Source organism: Herpailurus yagouaroundi, unplaced genomic scaffold, assembly GCF_014898765.1.
Source record: "Herpailurus yagouaroundi ecotype Mexico unplaced genomic scaffold, PumYag 196, whole genome shotgun sequence".
Lineage (NCBI taxonomy): Eukaryota > Metazoa > Chordata > Mammalia > Carnivora > Felidae > Herpailurus > Herpailurus yagouaroundi.
In genome coordinates, this window is record NW_024412427.1 from 29602555 (window position 1) to 29620935 (window position 18381).

The following is an 18381-nucleotide window of genomic DNA, read 5'->3' on the forward strand; positions in this document are numbered from 1 at the left end:
GCACGGATCTCCGAGGGACCCCCTGGCACGGATCTCCGAGGGGCCCCTGGCACGGATCTCCGAGGGGCCCCCTGGCATGGATCTCCGAGGGACCCCCTGGCATGGATCTCTGAGGCTCCGAGGCCAAGGCTGCTCTGCACGCGGTTTGTGTGTTTTGTGTGGTTTGCTAAACCACACAGTTGCTGCCGACCGAATCTTGACCAGCAGGGAGTCTGTGCGTGTGGGACTCTGACCTTGGCCTGGGTCAGGGAGCGCAGCTTCTCCTCACAGGCTCTCTCGGCCGAGGCCAGAGCCTCCATGGCCTTCCAGTTCTTCTCTCGGAGGTCCTGGGGGCAGAGGCAGGAGAGGTCAGTGGCCAGGAGGGTCGGCTGCCCACACATCCCACCCGGGATGCCTGAGCCGGGCTCAGCAGAAAGGGAGAACCCTCCCCAACCCCACTTGGGACTCCAACGGGGAGACTGCCAAGGGACAAAACGTGCTTTATCTTGGCGCACGCAGCCTGGTTCCTCTGGGGCAGCCCGCTAGGGAGCGGCCGTGGCACCAGGCCGTGAGGAGGCTCCAGCGTGAAGGAGAGAGAAGACAGGGTCGGCTGGCTCCTCAGAGAGAAGCAGCTCCTGTCACCACCGACCCCTCAGCTGGCTCTGGCCGCGCCAGGCACAGGGAGGGCCAGGCGGGGCTCCCGGGGGAAGAGGAGACGGGGGAGCCAGGGAGCCTGGGCCACCTGAGGAGCAGTGAGGGGCAGCCCGGCAAGGAGGATGTAGCAGGGGCTCCGCACCCCCTGCAGAGGAAAGGGGCTTCCATATCCCCTTCTCCTGACATTTGCCTCCCTACTCCAAGGTGACCATATGACCCAGACCAGACCAACTGGTACATTCTGACCCCACCATGGGGTGGGGGTAAGGGGGGGGCAGGGGGCTCCATGCTTGGGCACGTGACCCAAGCCGATGGGAAGGGAGTCAGCTCTGGGCCTTATGACGGACCCAAAGGGGAAAGGAGGCCTCACCCAAGCCGCCAAAGGCAGGCAGGCTTCCAGCCACGAACAGCACGACGGGACATAAAGGGGTAGCCAAACCCTTTCCTGAGTGGTTAGGGGTGGGATTCCCACAAGGCCAGCCTCACACCCACGCTTCTCAGCACTCACATTGTTCTTCACTTTCTGCTGCTCAACTGCCTCCTTGAGCTCGGTGGCCTCCTTCTCCAGACACCGCACCTGGGACTCCAGCTCCTTGAGGCTGAAGGGAGACAGTGACGTCACTGCTGCACTCCAAGGGCCGCGCCACCCCAGGTCCTGTCTCGGGAGTGCCCCTTCTGCTGCCCCGACACCTACCCGGAGCCACTTGGCTACGGGTCAGTCCCCCCCCACTGCCCCCAATCACGTCAACAGAGCACAAGCTTTCAAGGGGAGCCCAAGGAACCGCCTCGGCCCCATCCTCTCCACTCATCCCGAGTGCCCAGGGGGCTGGGTGCAGACCCAAAAGGCCACCAGAATTACACCTGGTGACACTGGCTGCTGGGATTGAAGAGGTCAGAGCAGCCACAGTGGCCGAAACAGGGATGTATCCCAGACAGTAGGGTTTGGGGGATGCTTTTTCTTCTACTGAACGGTATGTGGCTTCTATTCAACCTGGTCCTGCTCGGTCCCCACAAAACATGCCAGCTGGCCCTTCCCTATGGCCACAGCCACACCTGGCCCTCCGAAGACATGGGCTGGGCCTTCTCAGAGGTCGACTGAGCTAGACTCAGGTGGTGTTGTCACCTGCACACCCATCGAGACTCCGGACGCCACTGCTCTCAGCAGCTCATGACAGGCCAGCAGTCTCTGCAGGGTACAGCAGGACCATCCTTTGTCCAGAACCTAACTCTGCTGAGGCCCAAAGGCTCCTCCCTCAGGCCTGCGCCCGGGCTCTGGGGAATCAGCTCCGGGTGACGCCCCAGATGCCATGGGGTTGGTGAGATGTCAGTCCTGTCTCCACATTCAAGAGCCTAGTGGGCTTTGACCACCCTCATCTTCCAGACAGTGAGAGGTTGACGCTGCTACAGATGGACTAGCTGTTCTGAGTCACAGGCTTCAAACAGGGGCTTTAACATGTTGGGTTCTGCATTAAACTTTAGGGCAGCGAAGACCCCAGGAACAGCAGGAACAGGTGAAATCTGAAGTCCAGAAGTGATGAACTTGGAAAGAGGTCCCCCACCCATGGGTGTGCCCACCAGAGGGGGCTGCCAGCAGTCTGGGGGAGGCGGGTGGGGCCCTGGCCACTGCCAGCCAGATGAGGACATACACATCTGCATTTCTTTTCATGGGCCGCGGTCAACAACGTTTTTGCAAAACACCGTTCTCACGCACCTTAGGACTGAACAAAACAATTGTGAGCGTGGGCCGCTAGTTGCCCCAACCACCCTACCAGGGAATGGGTTCCCACCGTGGCAACGCCTCACCTCGTTACTCTCAAAACAGTTTTGGTCAAGGCCTTGAAGTCAGTTGTTGACTTCTTGGGGGGTGGTTTCAGGCCCAAGGAACCTTGACCTCACCCTTAAAGCTGTACCGGGACCCCTCGTAGCAATTCCCTCAAGCACCATCTTCCCCCCCCCCCCCCCCCCCCACCCATGCAAGAGCCTGCCTCCAGCAAACCACCACATGAGCAAACCCAGGCAGGCAGATGGCAAGGACACACTGACAATCAGCCCCCTGGCGGCAGCTGCCTGGGTTCCAGAACATCTGGGTCGGATCACTCATCTCCACCCAGAACAGGATGGCCAGACTTAGACATAATTTCCAGATAAATTCAGAAGGAAATTTAAAAAACCGATTTCTGCCAAACACATCTGCACAATGCAAAAAATTAGAATGAACCATTATTTGCGGTGTAACTTTGATGCCCCAATAATTTGCTCTGTGATCCAAGAATGTGATCTTAAAACACAAAAGCAAAAAAAACCCCGCATCAAACACAACCTCTCTACTCCAATAAATACCAAGAGAAACAAAATTCACGTGAACTTTCTGCAAAGTAGCACAGTGGGAAAGGAACATGGAGAGTTTCGTCCTGCGTCTCCTGCAAGGCATTTTGGGCCCTCTGGCTTCCTTCCTCAGCTCCCAAACCGCTAAGCCTGAGGTTAAGAAACATGGACCACGGCCCGAGGAGGCGCAGGGGAGGTGACTCACTGGTGGCAGCAGCCAGAACAAGGGAATCATGTCAGCTGATGGTCCGGGACATGTCTTATTGTCTGCATAGGGACAGAGGACACCCTTCATGCCTCACCCCCCGTGACTATCCTGTGGAGCCCTGGCCACAGCAGCTAGGACCCTCTCCCAAGCCTGTGGACATCTGTTCAGGGACGCATGCTCCAGAGGTGATGGTCCCAAGGACTCTAAGTCCCCTAACTCAAGCCACTCCACCCAAGTATTGGCTCCAGCCTTTGCAACAGCAAATAAACAGTCCCCTAGCACAGCCTCGTGCTGGGTCACCAATACCGAGAGCGAACAAGGTCTGCCAGCAGTGAAGTTGCCTCGCGGGCAATCCTGTGACTTGGGCCAGCTCTCAACTGCACGGACATCGCAGATCTGTGCAAAAAGCTGGAGACCTCCTGGGTTCTCTAGATGGGTGTGTAATCACGGCTGCTACCTCATTTACGATCTCAGTCCCTAAAAAACCCTCGCCTTGTAGACATGGAGACCCTCCGACCAGCTGAGTCACAGATGGATGGACGGACAGGAGGGGGCAGAAGGTCCAGAAGCCCCCACCGAGCACCTGCCAGTCTCCACACAGTTGAGCCTCGCTCCTCGAGAGGAGGCACGGAGCTCTTTGCAAGGAGGCCTTATTTTCTGGCCAGGCCTGTTCCCTGTCCTCAGAGCCACCGGAGGGAGCAGGGAAAGGCAAGGGCCTCTGAAGGGGCTCTTCCCCAGGGAATCTGTGCACCCTGCTGGAAGCCCTGGCTCCTGGGGTCCTGGCCACCCCACGCTAAGGCTGCGGGCCTCCGCTTCCACTTACTGGGCCTGCTGCTCCACTTGGCTGGCCTGGAACGAGAGACAGAAAGCGCCGCGGTCACCATGAGACTGGCCTCGTGCGGCAACTAGTCAGGACGGGGCCCATCCACGGTCGGCCCTCTCTGCTTGGCAGGGTGGGACTCGGCAGCCTTCTCCCTCCCCTCCCGAAGGCTGACCTGGGCGTCCTGGGTGTCTCGGGCCTGGCCCGCCTCCAGCAGGGCCTCGATGGACCGGATTCTCTCGGTGAGCCGCGAGTTCTCAGACCTGGCCTCCTTGAGCTGCCCGTGGAGACCACTCAGCTCCTCACACTTGCTCTTCATCTCCGCCTCAGAGGACTGAAGTTTGCTGTGCAGCTCTGAGGAGAAGCGTCCAAGGGTGGGTGGGGGCGGGAAACGCCGGCACGGCCACCCCCACTGCCTTCTGCGTGCGCCCAGGCCCGTAAGACACACTTGTGACCACTGGGCATCTTAGCGGCTGAGGGACACAGTCACTCTGGCTTTTGCTCCCCAGCGCACACTGGGGTGGAACGAAATGCCCTGAGATCGCTCATGGGAAAATGATGCCACTCTGAAATGGATTCCAGCTGTAGCTGCTGAACTTTTGTTCTCTGGGACACTGGCTCATATCAGCTGAGCTCTGCTTAGGCAACTCGAACCCAGCACTCCCGCCGACCAGCCTGGTCTCCTCGTCTGGCTGCTCTGCTCCTCCGTGTCCCCACTTCTCACCAGCCAGCGAGGCCTGTGGGTTCCACATCCGCTGTCTGCCAAATCCCTCCCCGGCCCACCAGCACCCTGGAGCCACCTGGGCCCAGCCTGTTGCCTTCGGCCGGAATGACTGCAAGAGCTTCACGCCTGCTCCCCTGGGCCACTCCTGCTCCTTTGGTCCGGTCTCCACCCAGCACCGGAGCATCCACAAGTACAAGGGGCTCATGCCACCCCCGTCCCAGACGCCCTGAGTGCTCCCAGCACGCTACACCTCACAGGGAGGGCTACCTGGGGCCCCACACTGGCCGACCGCCTTCTTGTTCCAGTCACACTTGTTGATCTTATGCCTCTGTTTCTTATACGGGCCAAGTTCAAGTTCATCCCCATTCTCAGGGGCCCTGTGCTGGCCGTTTCTGCCTCTTCCCGGTCTTTGTGAGACCAGCCCCTTCCTGTCATCCAGACTTGGCTTGAACCTTTCCTCCGCCTCAGAGAGGCCTCCCCGACCACCCAATCTAAAGCCACACCTGGCCCATTAGAGTGAGGTCAGCAAACGAGGCCCAAGGGCCACTACTGGCCCACTGCCTGTTTTTGTAAGTAAAGCTTCATTGGAACACAGCCAGGTCTGTCTGTTTATACGCCGTCTAGGGCTGCTTTTGCATTATGACAGCAGAGCTGAGCAGCTGTGACAGACCCTGTGTCTGGCCCACAAAGCCAAAACTATTTACTAGCTGCCTCTTCAGAGAAACAGAACACTAACCCTGCGTTAGGTCATGCTGGCTGTTTGAAGCCTGTAGAGCACAGGGCTGGTTGATGCATGGCCCCCCACCTGACTACTGTCTCTCCTGCTAGAATGTGGCCCTGCTGCCACTGCTTTACTCCTGGCCGAGCTCTGGGTGCCTATGGCAGTCGCAAGGAAATACTTGTGAGCAAGTGACTATGGAGTGGTCACTGGCCTCATCTGCCCTATTTCTCCAGGGGCCCTCAGCACCCTCACTTGGCCACATTCTCCTGATTATGAAGGTTACCTGTATGTAGGCCTAGGGGGACCATAGGGGGACCATAGGCCACCTTCCAAACCTAGCTTTTGGGCTGAGTGAGCCAGGACAGGTCCAGAAGGAGTCCACTGAGAAGGTCGGCAAAGGCCTCAGGGTTGCTGCGGCTCTCACCCACAGCCGATGCTCCAGAGGGGGCCCCATGGCAAGGCAGGCTCCAGGCGGTGGCACCTTCCACGCCCCCGACTCCCCAGCCCCGCTCTCAAGCTCCGCCCCGACACCTAGTTCTTGCTGGCTCTGCCCGCCTCCTGCCGAGACCGTCACCTCATGATCACCTGAGGGGCAGAGTCAGGGATCCCATGCTGCCCTCACTCGCCAGCAGGGCTGGTCATCTTATGGGCTCCGGGGCCCGGCAGTGGGGCCAGGGCGGTGTGTGGCTCCACATCTGGCACAGACCCTCAGGCCCGCTGGGAGCCAACAGGCCACCCTTACCGGCCATCTGCTGCTGCTGCTCCTGGGCCTTCTCGGCGTCCGCCCGCAGGCTGGCGTGGCTGGTCTGCGAGCGGCACAGTTCCCGGCTGACCTCGTCCAGGCGCTTCTGCAGAGCCTCCTCACTCTCCTTGTGAGACACCTGGGGACCGGGCACAGGGAAGGGGGCCGTGAAGATGCCAGAGGGAGGCCAGCCCCTCAGCTGGCTCTGACGTCGCAGATGACAGAGAACTCTCTCCAACCTGCCAACCTACCCCAACAGCCTTTATCAAATGCTCCTGGGAGGCTCTGTCGGTTAAGCATCTGACTCGATTTCAGCTCCGGTCACCACCTCACGGTTCATGAGCTTAGCCCAGAGCTACGCTCTGTGTTGGCGGTGCGGAGCCTTTTTGGGAATCATTCTCTCTCTCTCTCTCTCTGCCCCTCTCTCCTCTCTCAAAATAAATAAATAAACTTTAAAAAAATGCTCCTGGATTTCGGGGCATCTGAGTGGCTCAGTCAGTTGAGCATCCAACTTCGGCTCAGGTCATGATCTCATGGTTTGTGAGTTTGAGCCCCATGTCCAGCTCTGTGCTGTCAGCTCCGAGCCTGGAGCCTGCTTCGGATTCTGTGTCTCCCCTCTCTCTCTGCCCCTCCCCCGCTCATGCTCTGTCTCCCTCTGTGTCAAAAATAAACGTTAAAAAAAATTTGAAAAAAAAAAATGCTCCTGGGTTTCTAAAGTCAGTTTACCCACCGGAAAAAGCCAGGCCACCCTGGCCCCTCAACAGTGAGTTCTTGGTAAGGGGCCCCAGGTGATGAAGCGCAGTCACAGAAAGGGAAAAGCCCGTTTTGATTTCAGTGTGACACAGAGAGTTGCTTCCCGCAACCTAACCCTCCAGAAAAACCTGGAGACCTCCTGAGTTGGCCCCTGTAAGATTCGCATCTGTTGAGCTCTTGTTCTGAGCAAAGGACTACTGTAGGCAATCTGTGTGTGCATCAGTGTGGTGAATCCCCAGCCAGCCCATGGGACAGGTACTACTGTCACGCCCTTTTTCAGATGGGGAAAAAGGCTCCAAAATCCCCAGCGGACACCGGGGGCTTCACTGTCAGCAACGGGACAACAGAGGAGGCAGCCACACAACCCTGCCTCCTTCACCACCTGCGGTCATCCACTCCCAGAATCTCTGGCATCAGAGAGGAAAGAGAGGACTCTCTGCGGCCCCAGGTGGCGGACGACAGCCCGAAGCCTGAGAGGGCAAGAGACGCTCAGAGTCTGGGGCTTACTAGTGAGGGCCAGCCCCAGGCTTTGACCCCTTAGAAGTGGCACACATAACGGTGATGAGCTGGGCGCCAGAGGGGAGGTTCCAGCCCCCGAAGCACAGGAACTATCCCGAAACCTTTAACACGTGATCACCGCTAGGCCCACCCCAGTGAGCATCTGATCTCACTGGTGTGGGTGGGCCTGCTTTAGGTAAAAACAGCAAACACCAAATCATCCATCTTGATGCAGCCCCAATAATCCACACTGTGTTTACCTGTCCGTGTTCCTGTTTGGTCCCTCGTATACACCCAAAACTGGTCTTACAATTTCACATCTGTCGTTTTCGTACCTTCCACAAGACTCATGCTACAGCCTAACTTCAATGGCTGAGCCGCAGAAGGGCCCAGGGCCCTCAGACCACCAGGACTTCCTCCCGCAGGTGAGTTAAATACACAGCAGACATGATAGCAAGGCTCCCCACATGCGGTCCCCAAACGGGCTGACTGGGGCATCCAGAAGCCTTCAGGGAAACAGGGAGCAGAGCCCCTAGGCTGAGGCCACACTGGATGTTGCCCAGTGGACTTTGGGGTGGGGACAGTCTTCCTCCTCTGAAGGAGAACACCCACTCTCCGGGGAAAATGACAGCTCTCGGGCCACAGCCGGAGGCTGAGAAGGACGCATACCAGCCCAGCCTTGAAGCCCGAGGCTGCGGGACCACTGGTGGTGGCAAACATGGAAGGACACACAGCTCTGGGGCCAGACCTAGGGGTTCAAATCCCACTTCTGTGTGAACTTGGGACCAGTTACTTCTCGGTGCCTCAGATCTTGTAATGGGTGACGACAGATAACAACGGCACCTACCTCCTAGGGTCCCGACGAGAGTTGGCGGGGTCAATGCTTGCAGAGCGCTCAGGACAATGCGGACCACACTGAGTGCACCCGCTCCACACCACTAGCGATCACTGTTACTAACGAGGCCCAGGCCGAGGGTTCCGGCCATCACGATCACGGGGAAGGGATGACCCGATGTGGCCAGGCAAGCTCTGGCCTGTCCCTGCTACGCAAATAGGCTTGGGGGGGGGGGGGGGGGCGGCCAGAGCGGACTCGGGCGCTGAAGCGGCTGTCACCCTGGCTCACCTGCAGCTGTAGGACCTGTTTCTCAAAGGCAGCCGCCTTGGTCTCCAGAGCCTTCCGCTGCTGTTCCTCCTGCCGTGCGGCCTCTGACTTCTCCACCAACTCCTTGCTGACCTTGCTGAGCTCCTGCCGGAGCTTGGCCAGCTCCGCGTTCTGCCTGCAAGACAGTCACCAGCCCCAACTGACGGACAGAAGAGGGACTGACTGGGTGAGCTCTCGCCAGCCCCGAGGGCTCCCCCTGGGTGACAGGGCCTGGCAGGCGAGCCTTCCGTCTGGGGCACGTGCTCTTTTACAAGTGGTCACCCACATCCCAGAGCCAGTATCAAAGCTTCTCATATTGTCGGTCCTATGGGCTTTGATGTGTGTTGGCAAAGACGTTCTTTTGCCAGCGCCGCGTATGGACCATACAGAGAGAAGAGCAAAATGTGCCCTACAGTATCCCACAGGAACCCCGCCCAGAAAGTCAGAGAAAGTCAGAGAAAAGGCAAGACACTCTTCTCCTCATTGCTGATCTAGGACCAGACAGGCCCCAGATGCAGGCTAACTGGCCTCGACACCCCTGCAGGGCTGGAGTCCATGCGCCCCACTTCCCTGGCAGACTGGACCATGGCCACGCCTGGGGGCCACCAGAGGTGGGAGGTTGAGGCACTTCACAAAACAGACTGTTGAACACTGCACAAAACTGGATCTCAGGACCGGCGACAAGCACAGAAGTGAAGGAAGGAGACTCGATTGAAAGGAAAAGAAAGACAGCTCAAGACCTGCTTTCCCCAGTGCGAGCAGGTGATCGGCCCACCAGCCCCATCAGTTCAGAAGACATCTCTCTGAGGCAGGACTGACTGTCCAGCCGTGAAACAGTACTCGGCAAGACAAAGGGGACAGACAAGACCGCCCACAACCCTGTACAGTGGTGTCACACCACGTGGAGGCCAGAAACCTGGCTAGGACCAGCTGCACTCTGCTGGCTGAGGGCCAGGTGGGTCCCACCTCTCTGCACTTGGCTTTTCCCACCTGCACCAATGTGGCTGTCCCAAAGGCTCTCTCTTAGCTCACGCTAAGGCCAAGATTCAAGACCGGAGGGCTTACAGCAAAGGCTAGATTCCAGTGCCCTGGGGTAGAGACGGGAAGCTGAGTGGGTGGCCCCCTGGGACTGCTCTGGAGCTCTGGGCAGGGCCCCGGGACACCCACCCCACGCAGAGCAGAACTTCCACAAAGGGAGTTGGTGGCCACCGCCTCAGGGTGACAGGTCTGTAGCTTTATGGCTTTCCCCGGGACAGAGGCCGCAGTGGATTCTACATGAGCAGAGAAACCAGAGCTCCACTGTTACCTTCTGCTTGTAGCTGCTGAGGAAACCACAGCCACCAACCTCCAGCCTGCTGACAGGCCAGGGCAGACATGAAGATGTGTGCACACGCACACCCAGAGGAGGCCTCCGCACAGAAGGCACCAGCCTGGGGAAGGTGGCCGTTAGCTCACACTGCCCCGGGGGGGCCACCGGCAAGACCAGACGCATGGGCACAGACCCCCCCTCCCCGGTCCGGCTCCTGGGCCAACCTTCTCCCCACTTGACTTGCAGCTAAGGGACAGAGAGTACTAGCGCCCTCTACCTTTGTCGGTTCTCCAGGCAAGAGGGGATGCTCTGGGGATAATGCAGAACCTCGGAAAGTCCCTTCTGGATGCTTTAGGCCAAGAGAGAGCAAGGAAATGTGAATCAAAAGAAAATGTAGTGGGGCTTCCTCTGGGCCAGCCTGTTGAGACTGTAATGCTCAAATAAGGAAGTCAGAAGAAAGCCACGCTGCCCTTCACAGGGTGAGGTCACTGTTGCCCTCCAAGGTCGGCCCCCTACTGGACTCACTAGCCCTTGGAACTCCTGATGGGTGATGCTGAGAGCAAGAAGTCCCCCTGAGCAGGCCGGGCCGAGTGCCGTGAGGCAGGACTTACTACTGCAAATGTCCCTTCCAGCACAGGAGATCTCATCTCCCGGTGGAGAATCCAGGGGCTCAGGCCCACGGCGGGTCCCCACACCCCCAAACTCTGATCATGGACAATCCGCTAACCCCCAAAATTCTGGGTCACCATGAGAAGTGTTTAAAGACCCTACATTGAGATCCTGTGAAGACAGACGTGGAAAAGTACGTGTTCCCCCGGGAAGGCAAGATGCCAGCACCAGCCAGGACCTGAGAGGCACCCAACCACGTGGACACTGGGCACGGACAGACCAGACCAGGGTTTGCTGGCTCTCCCTGGCGCCTTGACCACGTGTGAGCATGCCGGCCACGCACTGGAAGGCTTGGCCACTCACAACCAGACAGGGGGATGGAGTCTCAGGCCAGAGCCCTGAACGGGCAGGGTCGCAAGTGCACAGCCAGCCCCCCGTGCTCACTCACGTGTGGGGCCCATGCCAGGCTGCCGTGCCAGCCCCACATCCAGCAAGAAACTAGAATCTACCTGCAAAGCCTTGAGGCTCGGACACCCTCCCCAGCTCCAGAGCCTCCAGGAGAGCGCCCTCACGGTGTCTGAACGGGGGCGCTGAGCTTACTTGCTCTCCACCTGGCTCGTGGCCTGGTTCAAGGCATCCCTCAGGATGGAGTTCTCTTGCTGCAGACGGGCCAGCTGCGTGTTGGGGCCATTCTCCAGTTGCTCCTGAAGAGTCCGGATCTGCAAAGTCAGCAAAGGGGCATCAGAGTGCCTCTTGGCCTCATAGAGAGCCGGCTTTGGTGGGGAGCGAGGTCAGCGAGGCCCCAGCCCACAAACTAATGCACCAGAGGCAGGGTGACCCCCTGCATGTGCCCCCTCCCTTCCCTCTGCCTTACGGTCTGTAGACTCCAGGCACTGTGTTAACCGCCGTGACACCAAGCACATAGCCACAGCCTACAATTACCCCGAGGAAGCCTGTTTCCTGATCTCTGACCTCCCGTGGCACATCCCGAGCCAAGCAGCAGGGAGGTGGCCATGGCTCACCATGAACAGAGCACAGGGCTGGGGAGAAGGCACGGGGCTCTGGCCCCGCAGGCCAGGCTGGGCAGGAGGCCCCCGCTGGCCTCGGGTAGCTCATGCCTCTTGTTTCATGGGGTCCTCCCAAGCACAAGCGGAGAGGGCAGAGCCAGCATGACTGGGGAGTCACATGGAGGCTGCGAACTTGACCCACGGGAACGGAGGAGACGGGACATGGCACCGGCCACTTGGGACCAGGCTGTTTTCAAAAAGTGTTGTTTAAAATCTATTTTATATCTTCCTGGCTGCTGACGTTCACACACGCGTGGTGGGCTGGCCACGTGAAACGGCCCCTCCATCCAAAACCAACCCGATTCTGAAGCCAGCTCCCCCACCCTGTGGGGAGCCATGTGCCCTCTGGGGCCCCCGACCGCACCCCAGAGCCACAGCCCACCTTGCCCTGTAGCTGCTGCACTTCCTTGACGTGCTCCCGGTAGCTGGCCTGCATGCGCGCCTGCACGGCTGTGATCTCCTGCTCCCGGGCCACAAGCTGCTTCTTCACCTTGGCCTCCCCGGCTGCTGCCTTAGCCTTTTCTGCTGCCAGCTCCTAGGACACAGCAAAGGGCACAGAGGCAGTCAGGCCAGGGCAGGAGCTTGTCAGACGGGCCCAAGGTCATCACAGCCCAGACATCGCCTGGGGCTGGGGGCTTGAGACCCCCTCCCCCTGAGTTCCCGGACAGACCAAGCCAGCCACAGCAGAGAACCCACAGGAGGCAACGAGGGATCTGATCCCTGGAAAACCCTGCTGACCTGACCAGTAGGAGTGGATGTCAGACCTTGGCCATGTGAAGGCAGCGGACACAGGAAGGAGCTATGTAAACAGGACACGCTGTCTTGTGCTCTCCAGGACTATTGGCTCGGCCCTGCTGGGGCTACAACACCCTGGCTTGGCTGGGTCCCTGACATCCAGGTCCTGGAAGGCCCACTTCTACTTGAGTGCTTCGTGTCAGGATGGAAGCAGCAGTGAGCCTTGATGGCTGAGCCACACGGAGGGCCCAGGTCTCCACGTGCACCTGATCAGTCCTCCCTCCGCAGCCCACAGAACATCTGCTCTGGTCAGTGTCAGATGCCCATGACGAACACAGGATGCTGGGCCTGGGGACCTGAAGCCTCAGGCATGGGCAGAGCACAGGATGGGACGGGCTGGTCAGGGGAGAGGGGCTGGCTGGGGTCTGTGTCATTCTTGGAAGAATGGCAATGGATGGAAGCCACAGGGGAGCAGAGAGTGACTATTCGAGAAAGGGTGATGCAAACAAGCCCCTGGGGTGAGGATGCTCCCTGTCCAGTGGGCCTCCAGCTGGGCTGGGGGACCATGGTGCAAGCGTCTCCCAAGATTCCAGGCCCTGTGCCATCCCGGTCCTGGGCAGGAGACCAGGGAAGTGGGAAATGCTCTCCTTCTCCAGGCCAGGGATGCCAGGGAGACCCACCCTGAAGGGCCAGAGTACCCCCTGCACTTCCGTCCCTGGGCTGGGACAGAAGCAAATCAGAGGCTAGAGGAGGAGCTAGGCTGACGGGGTGGCCGCTGGGTGCCAACGCTGCCTGTGTGCCCGGCCTTCCCTGAGCCCACCTGGGACCCCTGGCCTCACTGTTCACACAATCCTCTTCCTGGCTCTGCCCAGGGTGAGAGCCCACAGGAGCCCGAGGTCCACGCTAAAGGACACCTCACTGATCATCCACCGGAGCCGGGAGAGGTGGCCAACACTGTGCTCCCACTCTGAGGCAAGCAGGCGCCTCACTCAATTCTGTCAGTAAGATGGGGATCACGACCCCCATTTTAAAGCTGAGCTCACTGAGCCCTGGGGAAGATATGATGGTGTCCAAGGCCGGGAAGGCTTCCTCTTAGCTGTGTGCTGGCCTTGGGCCTTGGTGGCCATTCGCTAACAGGCAGCCTGCTAGGTTAAGTCAAGCAAGGTGGCCAGAATCACAAGGGACAATACAATGATAGGTAATTGCTTTGGTGATGACAACCATGGCATTGGGAGAGGAAACTGGGCGTTCTGGAAGGCTTCTCGCAGGAGGGAGGGAGGGAGGTCAAAGGAGTCTTCAAAGATAAGGGGAAAATCTCCAGCCAGCCATGCAGTGAAAGGCATTTGAGGATAAGGGAAGAGCAGGAGGAGAGGCCCAGGGGTGGCAACAAAGGGTCGGCATGTCAGGGGAGCACATGGGGCAGGACCGCAGGGGTGTGGGCTTGGGTCTGAAGATTAAGACCCACTGGCAGAGCTTAAAGAGGGACCTCATAGGGGCGCCTGGGTGGCGCAGTCGGTTGAGCGTCCGACTTCAGCCAGGTCACGATCTCACGGTCCGTGAGTTCGAGCCCCGCGTCAGGCTCTGGGCTGATGGCTCGGAGCCTGGAGCCTGTTTCCGATTCTGTGTCTCCCTCTCTCTCTGCCCCTCCCCCGTTCATGCTCTGTCTCTCTCTGTCCCAAAAATAAATAAAAACGTTGGAAAAAAAAATTTTTTTAATAAAAAAGAGGGACTTGACAGGACCGTGTTAGCACTTGGGAGCCGAGGAGGGTGCAGGGAGGGTGCGGTCAGAGGAGCGGGGGCCTGGCTGGACACCTCGGAGCAAGATGGGTAACGAACACCAAGGGCTGTGTCAAGCGGCCACCACTAGGGTGAGCAGTAAGTGTCCAGCATGAGGGCCACATTAAGGGGCCTCCTGCAGGATGCACTCCCTGCTTGCACCCACTGCCCTGCCCACGGTAGCCAGAGACCCTGGGCATGGGGAAGAAACAGGCCACTGGGACTGGCAAAGGTTGTACCTCCTCACTCCTCACACCTCCAGCCCACCCTAAAGTCAAGGGGGCAGGCACGGAACTAGCCAGACAACCACACGGCCAACCAGCCGTGGGGACATTTGCTCCATTTCCTCTCCCCTGACCTTCATTCTGGGGGCAGACAAATGTCACAGGGAGTTCTCAGTTTGTCCAGAAAGAAGATACAGAAGGATGGCTCCCCGAAACCACAGATTTGACCAGTGCTGGCCTGCTGGCTCCTGGGGGTGGGAGGGCACTGATTCACGGTGCTGGCCCTTTTCTGTGGTGCAAATGCTCACGGCCATGGCGCACCACTGGCCGAGGCAGAAAGAGGCTGCGTGTCCGGCTCCTGGGGGCAGGGCGAGCGGCTCCAGCCAGCCTGCATTTCACCAACAACTCAAGACGGGCTCACGTGAAGGCTGCACATGGACAGTCTTGACAGAGGTGATGAGGCCCAGCGGGCAGAAGGCTACTGAGCTCTAGGGAAGGTGCTTCTCCTGGGTGGACCATTAACCAAGAGTTACCAGCCAAAAAGCTCATCTGCTCTTGCCATCTCCACCAAATGAACTTCACTGTTTGGCTCAGGGCTGTGTCTCTCCAACTGAGGTCAGAAACTCAGGCTGCCTCGTTTCTGACTATTCTCGAATGAGCAGGTGGAGGTGCCCTGAGGAAGGGCTGTGGCCCAGACCACATGGGACATCCCCAGTCCCAGGCCATCTCCCTGGGCCCGCTGCCCGGACAGAAGGGGGAAGTAAGCAGCAAGAGGGCAAGAGCAAGCCGCAGAATTCTGCTGGAAAGAGACAGCTTTCAAACTGAGTGCAACTGGCCTCGTGGGACCGCGGCACCAGGACTTACTCCTCAGGAGAGAGGCAAGGACAAAGCTCAGCGAGTTCTGGCGGGGGTGGCCCCTTGCGCTTTCAGGGTGAATACCCTAAAAAGATGGCCTGTCACTGTGGGACCAGTGGTGAGGTTCTGGCCCATCCCCATCAGAGAATGAGGGCCCTAACCCTCTACTTAACGTCCATGTGCACGTGTTCTTCATCATGGAGGGGAGCTGCCACCCCGCACAGCTACCCAGGGCCATGACAGGTAAGCCAGCCCCAGGTTGTCAGGCTCTCAGACAGCAGAAGGCCTTCCCGTGGCCACAGAATCCCTGGTGTGAGAGGCAGTCCCAAGCCAGCAGGTGCGTGCAAGGAGTCCAGGTGGGAAGGCCGGCCGGTGATCTGGGGACAGCGCTGGCCACCGCTGGGGGTGCTCAGGACAGGGTGTGCGCTCAGCCGTACCTTATTGAGCTCCCTCAGTTTGCTCTTGGCGGCAGCTGCGTCTTCCTGCTCTGTGGCCAGCAGCTTTTCCTTCTCTTCCAGCTGGCGTTTCAGAATTGCCACAGGGTCGCCCTTCTGAGTGGCCTGGAAGTGCCCATAGAGCAGCGTTAACAGAGGAGGTGTGCAGATACCTGGTGTGCCCTCCTACCCCAGCAGTCAGACCCTGACCCACGACCAGAGCAGGGGCCCGGTCCTGTGGGATGGGGCTTCTGGGTGAGCGGGTTCTAGCCTGACTCCACGCACTTCTGGGGACAGGCACCCCTGCCTCAGCCACCCAGTCGGCCAGGTCTCTAGGCCCACTGTATACAGGAGCTGTTTGGACCAAAAGCTTTGCATCTCTGCAGTAGGTTTTAGGAGCATGGTGCTTCCCATGAACTTGGGCCAATGGTGGCCAAGGCCTCTTCCTACCCCACTGAAGGGCAATTAGTCATTGTTTCTGACCTGGGGCCCACCCCTTAGCTGCTGTGTGAGGCCTGCAAGATGCCTCAGGAGGCGAGGTGTACTCTGGGGACAGTGGCCTGAGGTGAGTCTGGGCCCGTCTCCTTGGAGGAGAGGTCCTCCCGACCTCCAGTCACTCGCACGCCAAGAGACACCCTTCCCTCCCCCAAGCTCACTGAGCACAAAGCTTCCTGTGACTGTGGGACGTGCCACACCTTGGCGAGAGTCAGGAAGGGAGTAAGCCCTGCTGGCCTCAGGTCAGGAGTCACTGGCCTGGCTCTCAAGACACCCCCCCAGCATCACTAACCACTAGGGTGCCACAAAATTCTCCAGCAAAATTCCTGGAGTTCTGACTGGATGAGGAACAAACACGTGCCAGGCAGCATCTCCTGGGGGCAGCTCATTTGCCACAAGAAGTAGAGGGCGAGTGCCGGCCTCTGGACTGACCCCCAACAGCAGGAGGGACGTCAGAGAAAGGGGCTTCCAAGCTCCCCACTGTGCGTGTCCCTACACCTTCTTTTCTGCACCCGAGCCCTGGCCACAGGCCAGCCGGGCCCCAGCGCCTGTGTTCACCCCCCCTGGCTCACACAACACAGAGCCCGGCCCTGACCCGTAACGGTCTTCCTGTTTCCGTGGCTGGGCTGTGGCTGGGCTGAGGCAGAAGGCAGAGTGTACTCGGGGTGATTCATGCCATTTGTGTCTGGGAAGGGGAGGCAGGGTGCCGCTGAGAGAGGCCAGTGGAGACTATTTCCTGAACTCTGTGCACATGGCCAGCCCAACGGGGTCACTCAAGGGAGGCGAGGGCCTCAGGACTTAAGGGGAGAGCAGGGAGGGCGGGTTTACCTTATGCCAAGTGTCCTGGATGACTCCAGCCTTCTCGGACAGGATCTCAATGAGCCGCTGGGCCTCACCCTCGTTGAATACCATGCTTCCGACTGTGGAGACCAGAGTCTTGTAAGGGAGGTAGAGAGGACTGTCGGAGTCCGGTGGCGCTGTGCAGGGAGAGAGAAGGAACAGGAACTTACCCTCCGCCCCCAGCAACCAAGCTGGTCACACCTCAAAGCAGCAGGGGCCAGACAGCCAACCAAGGACTCTGTCCAGCTGCTTGGGCTGTACGGGCTGAATGCGAGCCTGACCTGGGTACCCTGAGCTCTTTCAGAGTGCTGAGAAACGGCCCAGACTTCAGGTCCCTGCACAGTCGTCCCAACTGCCCGAAGAGAGCAGAGGGGGAAGGTCCCTAAGTAAAAGAAAGGCTGTTTTCCTAGGCTGGGGGAGACATCCTCACTGCCCCCCTTTTTATCATCAAAATGAGCAGAATTAAGCAAGGCATACCTTCCCCAAAGGTGCTTTTCCTTCCCTTTTTCCAGCAAACCGCTTGGTCCAGTTCCAGCCCTGCACAGCCCTGCACAGGCGGGTTCACCCGCCTGCGGTGACCAAGCCCCATGGCTCCTCGTAAACACGGACCCCACTGCCACAACCCTGCAGTCACTGGAGAAGGATGGCAAGCAAAGGCCCGCATCTCTAAGGCTGCTTCTCTGTGGCCCCAGGGAAAAGGAGGCTCTTCCCACACATCCAGGTTCAAACACTGTTTCCGGCTTCACAAAGCCCGAGGCAGGTTTTAGGGGAGGGGAAGCTGGGCTAGGTTCTTTCACAGCGGGCCTGCCCACTTGTCAGTCCACGAGTGACTTCCCAGGAGGCACAGAGTCAGGTGCCAACAGCCACCTGTGCTGTGACTTCTGCAGTGCTCCTGAGGCCCCCCGACACACACACACTCACTCAAGGCAGGCTCTCGAGTGGCCTTGAATGCAGGAAAGGGTGAACTGAGACACCCCATCTGGCAGCAACCCCACCTGAAATGCCCCGGGGAATGACTTATGCCGAGGCCCAGAGGCCCAGAGCTGCCCCGTGGCCTAACTACCGGCCCCAAATGAATGAAATAAAGGGAAACAGGCTGGCCCATGGCAGCACCTTCAGCCAAGCCCCCCTCACTGAGGACAACGCACAGGGAAGGTTTCCATAGCAACCCCAAATTCTCTGGCCTGTCACAATATTTTCACTTGCTAGTCACAATATTTTCATCGCCAGTCAAAGCATTTAGCGTGATACCTTAATGAGGGGAACGTGGGATGTGGGCGAGCTGGTTGCTATGAGCACCTTCATTGTAGAACTTCTTACCTCGTGAGGCTCGGGAGATTAAAAATAACCACGGTGACGTTCAAGGCCTAAGAGCTCAAGAGTGCCATGAAAATGAAGTGGGGGGCGCCTGGGTGGCGCAGTCGGTTAAGCGTCTGACTTCAGCCAGGTCACGATCTCGCGGTCCGTGAGTT

At 59.0% G+C, this 18381-nt stretch overlaps 1 protein-coding gene across 9 annotated transcripts in view; it reads right to left on the minus strand.

Annotated features, from left to right (window-relative positions):
- The window catches only part of RRBP1 (ribosome binding protein 1), a 66688-nt gene that overhangs the window by 9737 nt on the left and 38570 nt on the right, over positions 1-18381 (minus strand). For all 9 annotated transcript variants that reach the window (XM_040447757.1, XM_040447756.1, XM_040447759.1 and 6 more), the window contains 10 exons: positions 16898-17046; positions 15578-15700; positions 11933-12085; positions 11084-11202; positions 8548-8701; positions 6174-6312; positions 4162-4340; positions 3990-4015; positions 1142-1232; positions 234-326 (listed from right to left, as the gene is read on the minus strand). In XM_040447757.1, the coding sequence (XP_040303691.1) occupies positions 234-326; positions 1142-1232; positions 3990-4015; positions 4162-4340; positions 6174-6312; positions 8548-8701; positions 11084-11202; positions 11933-12085; positions 15578-15700; positions 16898-17046 (1226 nt within the window). The remainder of the gene's footprint in view (positions 1-233; positions 327-1141; positions 1233-3989; positions 4016-4161; positions 4341-6173; positions 6313-8547; positions 8702-11083; positions 11203-11932; positions 12086-15577; positions 15701-16897; positions 17047-18381) is intronic.